This window comes from Vombatus ursinus, unplaced genomic scaffold (genome assembly GCF_900497805.2).
Source record: "Vombatus ursinus unplaced genomic scaffold, bare-nosed wombat genome assembly UNPS02007612.1, whole genome shotgun sequence".
NCBI lineage: Eukaryota > Metazoa > Chordata > Mammalia > Diprotodontia > Vombatidae > Vombatus > Vombatus ursinus.
In genome coordinates, this window is record NW_020947390.1 from 3679003 (window position 1) to 3693079 (window position 14077).

The window sequence follows — 14077 nt, forward strand, 5'->3', positions numbered from 1 at the left end:
TTCTGACTCAGTTACTTACTATATGTGATCATATACAAGTCACCTAACCTCTCTAGGCCTCAGTTTCTTCCATCAGTAAAACACGGTGTTAGAACAGATGATCTCTCAAGGCCTATACTCTCATTTATCCCAACTTAACTAGTTAGTTATACCACCATACATTTGGAAAACATTTTTAAAAGTGCTCTCACTTCAATTCTCTCTGTATATACATATATATTACATCTATACATGCACACACACAGATATATGTATTATATACACATATATACTTGTGCACGTATACATACTGACATATAATGTATGTGGTTTCCTGTTTCTTCTATCTTTGTAATGTAGGGACAGTGATGAGGACTAAACCTATGGTATCACTTGGTTTAGAGAACTCCCAGATAAAGAAACTCCCTCTACCAATAGAAGTCAAGACCTCTTCTACAATACATATTCTTAGAAATTTTACTAGTCTGCTAAGAATGAAGTTATTTGCCCCAGATCATACAGCCACTATGTGTCAGAGGCAGGAGTTTAATTCAGGTCTTTCTAACTTTAAGGTCAACACTCTTATCCACTATATCCACTGCCTCTCTCTCACATATATATGAAAAACATATACACAATAATTTGTGTACATATAATATATGTGGAGAAAAGAATAAAATATGAAAATACATTTTAATATTGAGAAACAATAGCAGAATTTTATTGTATTTAACTTAAGTCAAAGGTGTTTTTAAATTATGTTTTGTACAGACACAAACACACATGCATAACACAACCAAGTTGATAAGTCCACAAGTGATCAGCACATACATTTTACATGTAAACATGATGTGGTGGAATAGGAAGGGACCTCAGAGGTCATCTAAGTCTAACTTTTTCCTTTTATAGATGAAGAGACTAAGGCCCAGACATGTTAGAAGAGGGATGAGCTGATAGGAACAAAGTGAAATAAAAACCAGAGCAGCTGAGTGGTACAGTGAATAGAGCTCTGGGCTTAGAATCAGGAAGATGTGAGTTCAGATTTGACCTCAGATACTTACTAACTGTGTGATCCTGGGCAGGTCACTTAAGCCTGTTTGCCTCAGTTTCCTCATCTGTAAAATAAGATGGAGAAGGAAATGGCAAACCACTCCAGTATCTTTGCCAAGAAAACCCCAAATGAGGTCACGAAGAGTCAGACACGACTGAAAAGACTGAACAACAACAAAGCTAAACACCAAGAATAAATGAAAAGCATTTTTAAATGATAAGGCCACTGCCCCAGGGTAAGAGCAAAGAGAAATTATGTGTGGCAGGTGCTAGAGAAGTCCTTCAATGAAATGTCTAATGATAAGGTAGAAGCAAAACAGCTAAGATACTCATCTAGATTACTCTGGCTTTTGGTCTTCATGCAGGAATTTCAAAAAATTCACTAATAAACCTGTACTACCTGTAAAAAAATCTTTACTAAAAAAAAAAAAGATTTGAACACAAACCCATTTTCAAAAACATCAGATATTCTTAAGCTAATGAACTTGAGATTAAACCATATTTTTTCATCTTATATAAGGTTTTACTAATGGATGACTCCGAAAAATATGAGCTATTCAGCCCATTGGATCGTCAAGAATTCCTTTTTTGTATTTTTAAACATCTTTGCCTCGGTGGACTTCTTTGTCAATATGAAGATATACTTGACCCATATCTGGAAACCACAAAGACTATCTATAAGGATCTTGTGAGGTAATATTTCTAGACCATAATATATTAATGTCTGATCAATTGACTGAATATAGGCAAAATTCTTTGTTTGACCACTCTGTATGCTGTCCATTTATGGTCACTAGCATTCCTGTGGCCCACTCTCATCCCTTCTAGCCCACTACTACAAGCCACATAAGACTGAGGTACTATTGGCCTTGCCTCAATCCTCTATGCACTTGTCAGCTGTCTTTCTCTTCTTCCTAACCAGCATTTACTCCATATCCAATGCTCCAATTGTATCCAAATCTAAAGTAATTACCTACTCCCCCCACTATACATAGACTAAAATTCTTTTGGGGAATCTTTGAATTTTCTTGATAGAAAAATTACATTTTTTATACTTAGCAGGAATATTATACATGTAGTTTTTTATAATTAATTTCATAAGTGTTACATTTTCTCTTCAGCTTGGTCTGTAGGATTCAGTGGAATGTATAAACTCTATGTCTGCAAATCCTCTCTTTGTAGGACATTTGCAGTTGCATTTTTTTATCTTATTTCCTTGGTCTCTTCTATATAAGGTCCCCCCTTTCCCCCACATCCCCACGTCTTGCAAACTTCTTTACGTCTTGTAAAATTCTTTAGTATCAAGAACAGAAAAATTAGCTTCTCAACTGGCTCATAATAACAGCTCTGCTACTACTTACCCCTCTCATGTCCCACTTCCTTCGAGGTTTGTTTCGTGTTTTCCCTACCGAAGATATATATGTATTCCTTAGAAACTCAAATTAACTTTCCGTGGTTTAGTTAAGTTTTAGATTCTCCAAAGATGTTCTATTAACAGCTAAGGAGAACAGTAGTACTAGACCGGGAGACAAGAAAAGCTGAGTTTAAGTCTGACCTCAGACACCTTACTAGTTTTGTGACTCGGCAAGTTACTTAACCTCTGTTTGCCTTGGGTTCCTCAACCTAAAAGAGAATAATAATAGACCTACCTCCCAGGGTTGTTTTCCTTGAGGATCAAATGAGATAATACTTGTAATACTTAGCACAGTGCCTAGCATTTAGTAGGTGCTTAATAAGTGCTTGTTTCCTTCCTTAGTTTTTTGAAGTTCACTTTACATTCAGTAAAATTAATAATTTGTAAATCACTGACAGTTTTCACAAAGAAAAGCATTATTCTTTATTTTCATACTAAAGTTTATCCTAGTGTGTTATTTTTTTTCCCTCTTAAATTGTGTTAGAACAAAGGGTGAAGTAAAAACCAAACTAGAAAAAAGGATCTGGGGATAAAGAAAGAATTGCTCATGATTGTAGCAGTTCCAACCCCATTTGTTTAAACTATATTTGGTATTGATACTTTTATAAATCTGTGACTTGATTGGTGCAGGTTTGCTGTTCAACTGTAGCTAGGTGGCACAGTAGGTAGAGCGGTAGGCCTAGAGTCAGGAAGATCTGAGATCAAATTTGATCTCACCTACCTGCTGTGTGACTGTAGGCAAGTTACTTAAATTGCCTCAATTTCCTCAACTGACACTGAGGTATAAGCTTTAAGAAGTCTGGAAAAGTGGGGGAGGGGGGAGGCTAGACTATGAAAGGTGTTGAATGTCAAACAGAGAATTTTATATTTTTTTCTTGGAAGTCATAGGGAACCACTAGAGTTTGTTGAGTAAGGGAGGTGTCACGGTCAGACCTTCACTTTCGGACACTTCACCTTGACAGATGAGGTGAGCATGGACTAGAGTGGAATCATGATGGTCCCTGACTTAGAGCCACATAGAATTATTGGGAAAATGTTTAAAAAGGGACTTTTGCAGCAATGAAGAGCTTGAGGTTATTAAAAGCACTGGGTGATTTTCCAAATGTGATCCAAGCTTATCTTCCTGGAATTAATTTTTTGACATAGTAACTCACAGAGCAGACAAAAATACGAAATGTGTAGGGGCAGCTAGGTGGTGCAGTGGATAGAGCACTGGCCCTGGAGTCAGGAGGACTTGAGTTCAAATCTGACCTCAGACACTTGACACTTACTAGCTGTGTGACCCTGGGCAAGTCACTTAACCCTATTGCCTAGCAAAAACAAACAAAACAAAAACAAGAAAAAGAAACACAAAATGTGTATCAGTCCTATACCGTTTTACCCATCTAGTGACAATGGTAGAATAGGTTTGTTTCCCTTTAAACCATACGATTTCACAGACATACTTATGCACGTTGATGTACCTGCATATATTCATCCCATGCTGATAGATTTCTTTTATAATCCTCCCCTTATGAGAGATCAAGTGCATTTTGATGTTGTTAAAAAAATTGTAGTGGAAGTCAGGAGGCCTACATTCTAATCACAGCTCTGCCACTAGCTAGCAGTGTAACCTTGAGTGTGCAGTTTCACTTCTCTGGATTTCAGTTTCTTTATCTGTAAATTGGACTAAATTATTTCTGATGTCCCTTCTAGTACTTATAATCTAACATTCTACTCTGTTGCTTCCATTATATTTTTGAACCAATGATGGACTCCACCATATCTGAGAACTGTTCAGAAGCTGTAGATTGACCACTTGATATGAAATCCTGTTATGATTCCAGTTTGGGGAAAGGGAGGAACAGATTATAGACTTTCTATGCAGCTAGGTGGTTCAGTATAGAGAGCCAGGCCTGCAATCAAGAAGACTCATTTTCCTTAATTCAAATACAGCCTCATACATTTAGTAGCTATGTGACCCTGGGCACATCACTTACTCCTGTTTGCCTCAGTTTGCTTATCTGTAAAAAAAGCTGAAGAAGGAAATGGCAAACCACTCCAATATCTTTGCCAAGAAAACCCCATATGGAATCACAGAAAATCAGATATGACTAAAAAATGATTTTGAAAAAAAAGCAAACATGCTTTGGCAAATGATACACAGCATATGTCATCATATAAAAGAAGGGCATCTCATTTAGAGCATTTACTTTATAAATACATTGATTATTCATGTTATTTCTATGACCAGGATGAATGAAAGTATAATATTGTATCTAAATTTGTATTGTATCTAAATTACCATTGACTAAAACTATGTAAATAAAAGATAAAAGCATACATAGATATATGTCTAAAATATATGTTTTTCTTTGATTCTAGTGTTATAAAGGAACCTCAGACCAAAAATATATGTGTTACTTCTGTTGTCTTTAAGGTTACAGCATACGTAAGTCTTATTCTACTACTCTTTATATACATTCATTACTAAGTGGATTGAGGGAAAATTGGATAGATGAGTATTTAGGTACTTATTACTAATGGAATTGTAGTACTACTAAGTGCTGGAAGAATGTTCATTCATGTATCTATTCATTGAACAAATAAAATCTTTATGAAATTTGCCTTTATTTCTACAAAATACCAAGTATGTGAGAAATACAGATATGAATAAGGCATGGCCTAGACTGCTTCATGCACTCAATCATTTATGTTGAAGCCTGGTAAGAAATAGTTCCTTACTCTGAGGAGATTACCATTTACTATGGGGAGTGAGGCAAGTACACAGGTAATTATAATACAAGACAGAATTTGTACCTCCCATATGAAGGTGAGAAGGCTGAATGACCCAAATCTTATTTTACTTCTTTTTTCTTTTTAACAATTAAAGTCATCCAAAATTGGAATGTGCTGCCAGGGAAGTGAAGTAATTTCCCACTTATTGGATGTCTCGATGCAAAACCTAGATAAACCCTTGGGGGGGGGGGGGTGCAGTTATTGTAGAAGGTATTCTTGGTCAGGTATGGATTGGACCAGATGACATCTAAGGTCTCTTCCAATTCTGAGATTCTGTTCTCAGGGTTCATCATGTGAGTGAACCAGGAATCCTTAGCAAGACAGGTTTTAGTAAAACAGAAGGCATAGAAGGAACATTTGAGAAAAAAAAAACATTTGAAGATGGAGGGGAGTTGATTTAGAATAAAGGATATAGGTTGGTCATAAGGCACAACGGAATGGATAAGGAAAGGAGTGAGCATGAGTAGAATAAGTTTTAATCAGTTTCAAGGAACAGAAGGAAATAGGGGTATTCAGCTTTGTGTCATTTTGGCAATAGGGGAGACACATTTGCTCAGTGATCAGAAAATAGATAACAGAGAAGCATGAGGAATTAATTGATCCCTAAATTCTAATTGTAATGTTAGTGTTTTTGAGTGTGTCTCTGTGCAGTCCTCCCACCTCATGTGTTCTTTAGTCAGTGCTGATGATGGCTATAGGTCTTCTGCATTGGGGAGGAATTCTGGGCACCTCCTTAGCCAACCTTCTGATACCATAGGGTTTAGAACTGGACCAGACCATAAAGATCATTTAGTTCATCCTCCTCATTTTACAGAGGAAGAGTCGAGCCCAGAGAGATTGTGACTTGGCAAGGGCTACACAGGTAGTAAATAGCAGAGCTGAGATTCAAATCCACTTCCTCTGACTCTACATCCAGCGCTCTTTATGCTACAGTGCACTGCCACTAACATTCCAGTTCAATTTGGCTGAAGTGTAAGGTGTGTTAAGGGAGTATTAATAATAACGGCTAACATTTATATAAAGCTTTAAGGTTTACAAAATGCTATACATTACATATATTATCTCATTTGATCCTCACAGCCCTATGAGATAGGTTCTACCATTGTCCCCATTTTTAACAAATGAGGAAACTAAGTTCAAAAGCAGGAAGAGATAAACCTAGAAAGGGGGTTACACAATGTCAGAGTTAAGAGAAAAGCCAGAGGCCATCTAATTCAATACATATCTAAATAAGAATCTCTGCTACAACATACCTTGAGTATATTCAAGTCTCTATTTAAAGACCTGTAATGAGAGTGAGCCCACTACTCCCAAAGGCAACCCCATTCCTCCTTGGAGTATCTATAATTATTGGGAAGTTTTTTATCACATTGAACCAAAATCTGCCTCCTCCCTGTAACTATCACTTACTGTTCCTAGTTCTGCTCTTTTAGGGTCCAGCAGAATAAGTCTGATCCCTCTTCTACAGCCTTTCAGATCCAAGAAGGTCAGCTCCAAAGGATGGAAGACCTTAAATACCATGTGAAGGAGTTTTTTTAGACTGTATTTGATTGTGCATTTGCACAAGAAAGTAAAATGATCAAAGTTTTACTTTGGAAAGATTAATCTGAAAGTTGTATGTAGGATGGACTGGAGAAGGAAGAAGATGAAACCAGTTAGGAAGCTGTTGTCATAGTCTAGATAAAATAATGAGGATGGTTTTAGTGAGAATAGAAAGGAGAGGGAGATGACAAGAGATGTTACAGAGTCAATTCAATAGGTCTTAGCAGAGATTACATTTAGGGAGAAATGGTCCTTTTAAAAACTATATTGCAGAGGGAAAAAGTTCTATCAAAGAAGCTCAAGGACAATGAAGGGATAATCAATAATAAAGGGTGATGGAATGAGGGCCAAACTGCTTAACTCATATTTTGCTTCTCTTTTTGATGTCAAGGAGAATGATTTTCAGGCTGTAAAGGAGAGAACAAAAATACTAATGGGCAGTGATTTCCATGATAAATAGGGAAATAGAAGAGACCACAAAACTGCCCTCAGTGAGCCAGCAGGCCCAGATGAACTACATCCCTGCATGCTGAAAGAATTGAATTGGATTACTGAGCTTCTTTCTGTCAGTGATCTTTGAAAAAGTGTGAAGAATCAAAGAGGTTCTATGGGATACAAAAAGAACAAAATTTCTGGGTTTTTTTATGTGGATGAGAATAGAGTCTGCAAACTGTAGGCTAGCAGACTTCAATTCCTGACGATATTCTAGCAGATTTTAGTTATTAGGTAGTACAGATAGGTGGATTGAAAACTGGTTGAGTGATCAGACCCAAATAATAATCATTAATGGTTGTGTCATTCTGAAAGGAGGTCTCCCATGGACTGTCCCACAGATTCATGCATGGCCCTTTGCTGTCCTCTGTTTTTAATCAGTGATTTGGATAGAAGTGTGGCTGGCAAGCTTTGTCAAATTTGCAGATGATACAAGCTGGAAAGCATAGATAGCACCATAGATATTAGAATCTAGGTTAAAAAAATATGCCAGTAGGTTAGAATGTTGGGATAAATCTAATGAGATAAAAATGAATAAACAAAAATGAATAAGGATAAAAAGAGTAACTTGGGTTAAAAAAAAATACCAGTTTTACAAGTATAAGTACAAGGAGATATAGAGGTCTGGAAAAAAAAAGATCAGGGAGTTATACTGGACTACAAACTCAATATGTGTCAACAGTATAGTAGCCAAGAAAGATAATTTGATCTTAGGCTTCATTAATACGTAACTTCCAGGGAGGAGGCCATAGAACACTTCTGGAGTATTATATTCAGTTTGAGGATGTCATATTTTATTAAGGACTTTGTAAAGTTAAGGAGTATCTAGGGGGAAGGCAACCAGAATAATAAAGAGGCTTGAGCAAATCCATGAGGATCAGTTGAAGGAATTAGAAATTTTAGAGAAGAGTTAGGAGTGTTATGATAGTCTTCTTCAAGTATTTGAAGGGTTGTCCTGTGAAACAAAAACTGTACTTGTTTCAATTTGTCCCAAATGACAGAACTAGGAATGACGGGTGGTAGTTTCAGACAAATTATGATTTGCTACTAAAAAGAAAAAATCTCCCCATTAGAGCTCTCCAAAAGTGACTGTCTTGGACAGCTATGGGTTCCCCCTCCCTAGAGATCTATAAGTAAAGGTTATGTGACTGCTTGTTGGATTTATTGTAAAGATGACTCCTGTTCAGATATGAATTAGATTAGATGGACCCTGAAATCATAATGAGCTTACTGTGATTCAATGAAACTAAGCTAACAATAATAATAATAATAATAATAATAATAAGCTAATAATATAATAAATTATAAGTGTAATAAGACTAAAGCTACAGATGGATTGTGTTCCTATTTGGGGTCATCTACTTTACAAACTTTCTTTTTTCTTTCCCCTTTTCCTCCTATCATTCCTGCTACCTGTTCCCAACAATATTCCTTACTTACCTCAAAGATTAGTCTATGACCAAGTTGTAGCCAATCGCATAGTTTTTGCACCTAATCATAATTTTAAAAACATGAAGGAAATGAAAGGAAATATTACCATAATTTTAAAATTTCTAAAATGCTAGAAGGCTTAAAATCCTGATACTTTTAAGCATTGACTCTAATAACTTAAATTATTGCTATGAGAAAAGCATTGTTTGTTATCAAAGTGAGGTGAATCAAATCCCACTGCTTCCATTCTGACCTAAAAGGAATAAAAAATTTTAAAAATTATAATCTTGGGAGTTTACCATTTTCCAAGAGAATATTTTTAAATTATGGTATCTAATTTAGAATATAAATTCATTGAAAACAAGAATTTTATTTTTCAGGTACAAAACCTAGCACAATATGTTATTAATGTTAAATGATATCTCTTTAATTATTTGCCAAAGTTCTTTATTGAGTAGTTCCATGGAGCTTTAATAAAAATATTAAATTCAAGTATTTTAATAAAACTCAAATCCAGTGTTGTATATAGTAATTTGGGGTTTGTTTGTGGTTTTTTTTTTAGGATGAAAATGGTATGTGCTACCCTTCAACAAAAAGTCATGAACAATCATTTGCTTACATGCTTGTGGATCCTTTAAAACGTCATGTTAATGTTTTGTACCATTGTTTTGGTGTAGGTGAACTATCTTTCTAATTGATATCCCAAGTATATGTGTGCGTGTGTGTGTGTGTGTGTGTGTGTGTATGCATGCATATATATATGGCTATTCTGTTTTTATTTTTCATTTTAAAATAATGTTTATGAGCACTTTGGTAGAAGAACTCAACTTCTGACCAAAATTTAGTTTTTAATTCACATGAAATGTGTGTACTTTTAAAAAAAAAAAAAAGGAAAATAAAATTCCATTCTTCAATGTTGGATTATTATTCTTCTGGATTACTAATAGAGGACTAGACTTCCATCCTTCATTTCCCATATAATACTATTAATGAGTTCTAGAATTCTTCCTGAGACTTACTTAGAATAAAAATCTAGTCCATAATTATATACACAATATAAATCTTGTTAAATCTTTATTTACTCCATATATTTTATGTTAAAGGTATTTTATGAAAGTAATAAAATTAAATATATTCACAGCAAACTCTTTGAATATATGATTTTATTTTTATGTGTGGACTTAAATTTAGTTATATTTATTCATAACAAACAACTCATAGTTATACAGCAAGTTTACTTTCCTTACAATAGAAGTGTCAAAATGAAGTATGCAAGTATCCCCACTATTACCCCCATTTTACCAATAAGGAAAAAGCAACTCAGAAAGGCAATGACTTGCCCTGATTGATACATCTGTCACCATAATGACAGATGCAAAATTTGGACATAGTTTTCTCTTAACTCCAAGTCCAGCATTCTTTCCTCTAAATCACACAATTTACAATTTTTGGATTTAAGTAATATATGATCATTATTAATACCTCTGATTTTCTGAGAATCTTACATTTTCTTCATTATTCATTGAATTAAAACCAAAAGAAATGTACTTTGTGGTAAATCAAAAGAATGTCCTATAATTTTGAGGAATTCAAAGCTGCCTTGTTGCTCAGCCTAGATCCAATTCTGCATTGTCTTAGCTACCTTGCTGTTTTTATTAAAGATTTGAAAAAAAAAAATAGAATATCTTATACAATTCCCAATACCTGTGAGAAAGGAATGGCCTCCTAAGTAGATGAACTAGGTGAATTTGAGACACCTCAGGTCCCAGGATGAATGGGTAGAGGACATGTGTGGGAAGTCACATATAATGTCCTGCATTTTCCAATGTTTTGGTTAGTTTTGCTAAACTTCCCCCCCCCCCCATTTATTTTTGTTATAAGGGATTGCTTGGCATGGTGGGGGAGAGCAGCACATTAGAAAATGTGAATGATAGTAAATAAAAATATCAATAATATCTACTAAAATTAGTTTATCACAGGCGAGCAGGTAAGGATAGTTGAAAAGCAAACTGACTCCATGGTCTCCTCTAATCTGGCTCAGAGTCTGACTTTTTAGATTATTTTTCCACCTTCACTCCAAGCAGATACTTTACCTGCCCCATCCCACCCTGCCTTTCTGCTCCCTTTTATTCTGTCTTCCCCCATTAGATTATAAATTCCTTGAGGGACAGGGAGTATCTTTCGTTTTCCTTTAATTTGTATTCTAAGTGCTTAGCACAATGTCTGGCATATAGTAAATCTATAATAAATGCCTTAGCTAATCTCTAATCCAGTCTCGAAAAGCCCCACACAACAGCCCTTGTCTCATATTACTTTTCCCCAAGAGACCTGAATTCTACCTGGTCTTTGGCTAACAAATGTGCTCCTTGCCTATCTTCCCAACTATGAAACATTTTCAGTCTTTGGAATTTACATGGGGTTTACTTAACATCTATGAAAATAGTCATCATAACCTATATATTATAGTCACTGGTAGTAGTTATCCCAACCATCTAGTATAATGCATATGTAAGTGCCTAATATATCACATTAATATATAATTGTATGCAGTGAACATTGCAGGAAGCAAACATACTACATAGCACAAAATATATACATATATATACATGTATATATATGTAACAATGGCATATATTTTGGTCTAGGAAAACAAATTTCATGCAATACAAAAAACGTATCACATAACAAGTTGAATGCTATGACCAAATACTGAAACATACAACTTGTACATAGATCAATAATGCAGTATAACATGGTGATACAGTAGATAGCACACTGGGCCTGGAGTCAGGAAGATCTGAGTTCAGACCTGGCCTCAGACACTAGCTATGTGACCCTTTGCAAGTCACTTAATCTTTTTTTTACTTCAGTTTCCTCATCTGTAAAATTGGGATAATAGCACCTACATCCCAGGGTTGTTGTGAGGATCACATGAAATAATAATTGTAAAGCTCTTAGCATGGTGCCTGGCACAGAATAAAGATATGTAAATGTTAGCTATCATTATTATTACTAACATATATAGCAATGACACATAACAGCAATAATAGTATATTGCATAGCAAACATATAGGTCATAGACATAATAATGTAAAAAGTGGTTATATACAAAGGACACATTAAATGCCCTCAAACTCTAGGGACCTGCTGACTATCTGGCTAGCTGACTATAACTCCCTCACCCTTTTCTCTTGAAGTCAACAAGCATTTATTATGTACCTACTGTGTTCCAGACACTATGCTAAGCACTGGGGATACAAAGAAAGGCAAAAAAAAAAAAAACTCAGACCCTGTTATCAACCTACAAACAACTTTGTAACAAACGAAATTATATACTGGATCAATCAATCAATCAGTCAATAAACAAGCACCTACTCTATGCCAGGCAATATGCTAGAGCTAGATAAATTGAGAATAGTCTCAGACAGAAGGCACTAAGAATAAGGAAGACTTCTAAGATTTCTTGTAAAAGGTGAAACTTTAGCTAAGAATTGAAGTCAGGAGATGGAGATGAGGGAAAAAGTTCCAGACGTGGGAGGCAGCTAAGGAAAATTCTCAGAGTCAGGAGATGGGGTGTTGTGTGAAAGGAACTACAAGGAGGCTATCTCTGGATATCCAGTATCTCTGGATCATAGAGTACATGGAAATGGAGTAAGGTGGAAGAATACAGGAAAGGTAGGAAGGGGCCAGATTATAAAGGATTTCAAAAGCCAAACAAAGGATTTTATAATAGGGAACCATTGGAGTTTATTGAATTGGGGGTCAGAGGTGATAACGGTCAGAACTGTGACTTAGCAAAATCAATTTGATAACTGAGTGAAGGATAAAATGGAGTGGGGAGAGATGAGGCAGGCTGACCAACCAGCAGACTATTGTAATAGTCTAGGTAGATAGATAACAGCCTGTACCAGAGTGATGGCAATTGTAATAGTCTAGGTAGATAGATAACAGCCTGTACCAGAGTGATGGAAATTGTAATAGTCTAGGTAGATAGATAACAGCCTGTACCAGAGTGATGGCAATGTCATAGGAGAGATGGGGTATATTCAAAAGATATTTCAAAGGTAGAATAAAACTTGACAACTGATTGGATAGGGACAGGCACAGTGAGAAAGAGTAGAGAGTTGAGGATTGCACCTAGGTTGTGAGCCTGAGACTGGGTGTATAGTGGTACCCTGAACAATAATAGGAAGGGGGGAGGTTTGGTTGGAAAAATATTGAGTTCGATTTTAGACGTGTTAAGTTTAAGATGTCTCTAGGATATCCAGTTTGAGGTGTCAAATAGGCAGTTGGAGATATGAGTCTGGGGCTCGGGAGAGATGTTAGGGCTGGATAAATTGACCTGAGAATTATCAGCATGAAGATGGTAATTGAATCCATGGGAGCTGATGAGATCACCAAGTGAAATACATGGAGGGAGAAGAAAAGAGAGCCCAAGACAGAGCCCTGGAAGTCACCCATGTTTAGTGGTTGTGACCTAGATGAAGATCCAGCGGAGGACACTGGTCAGACAGGTAGGAGAAGAGTCAAGTGAGAGCAGTGTCACGTAAACCTAAAGTGAAGAGAAAACCAAATTTCTAAGGCCGCAGAGAGTTGAAGAAGAATGAAGTTTGAGAAAAATCCATTAGATGTGACAAGAAATTACTTCTAACTTTGAAGAGAGCTGTTTCAGTTGAATGATGAGGTTAGAAGCCAAAGTTCAGAGAGTTAAGAAGAGAGTGAGAGGACAGGAAATGGATGTGTCTATTGTAGAAGGCCTCCTCAAGTTTATCCACAAAAAGGAGAAGAGATATAGGACTAGTAGGGATGAATGGATCAAGTGAGAGTTTTTTAAAGATGGGAGATATGTGAGCATATTTGTAGACTTGGTCACTGACCAAATGGGCCTGGCATCTTTACAAGAAGGGTATGATATGGTGGAAAGAATTTTGGCACTGGAGTCACGGAACTTGGGTTTATATTCTAGCTCTGACAATCATTATTTGTGTGAGCTTGGATAAATCATAAGCTCCCTTCAGTTTCCTCATCTGTGATATGAGGGGCCTAGATTAGATGGTCTCTAATGTCCCTTTCATCTCTAGGTCAATGATCCTGTGACCTCTAGCTTGTGCACAATTTTAGCATCTTGCCCTCCATAGCTAGAGTATTAGGTTGGAAAGGGGCTGCCTCTGGGTTCAGTTTTCTACCTGTTTGAACAGAGGTCCCCCATGGGTAAATATAGGGTTGACTTGCCTAATTCTCTGAAGAATGCTGACACAAAGTGTCATTCTCATCTGAGTTATTAATTCTGAGATATCAGGCTCAGGCCATCTCTCTGCAACTGGTAAGTGGGCTCATCATCTTAGAGCCTTCTTGGCTGATCTCACATTGCTCCTTTTCACCTAACAAGAG

The 14077-nt window shown here is 36.2% G+C and overlaps 1 protein-coding gene across 2 annotated transcripts in view; it reads left to right on the forward strand.

Moving 5' to 3' along the window:
• Nucleotides 1-9695, forward strand: part of CFAP300 (cilia and flagella associated protein 300) — a 28477-nt gene extending 18782 nt beyond the window's left edge. The window contains exons 5-7 of one of the 2 annotated variants that reach the window (XM_027849535.1): nucleotides 1550-1722; nucleotides 4808-4874; nucleotides 9249-9695. In XM_027849535.1, coding sequence (XP_027705336.1) covers nucleotides 1550-1722; nucleotides 4808-4874; nucleotides 9249-9380 — 372 coding nt within the window. In that variant the 3' untranslated portion in view covers nucleotides 9381-9695. The remainder of the gene's footprint in view (nucleotides 1-1549; nucleotides 1723-4807; nucleotides 4875-9248) is intronic. The other variant, XM_027849536.1, reaches the window with a different exon arrangement.
• The last annotated feature ends 4382 nt before the right edge of the window (nucleotides 9696-14077 follow it).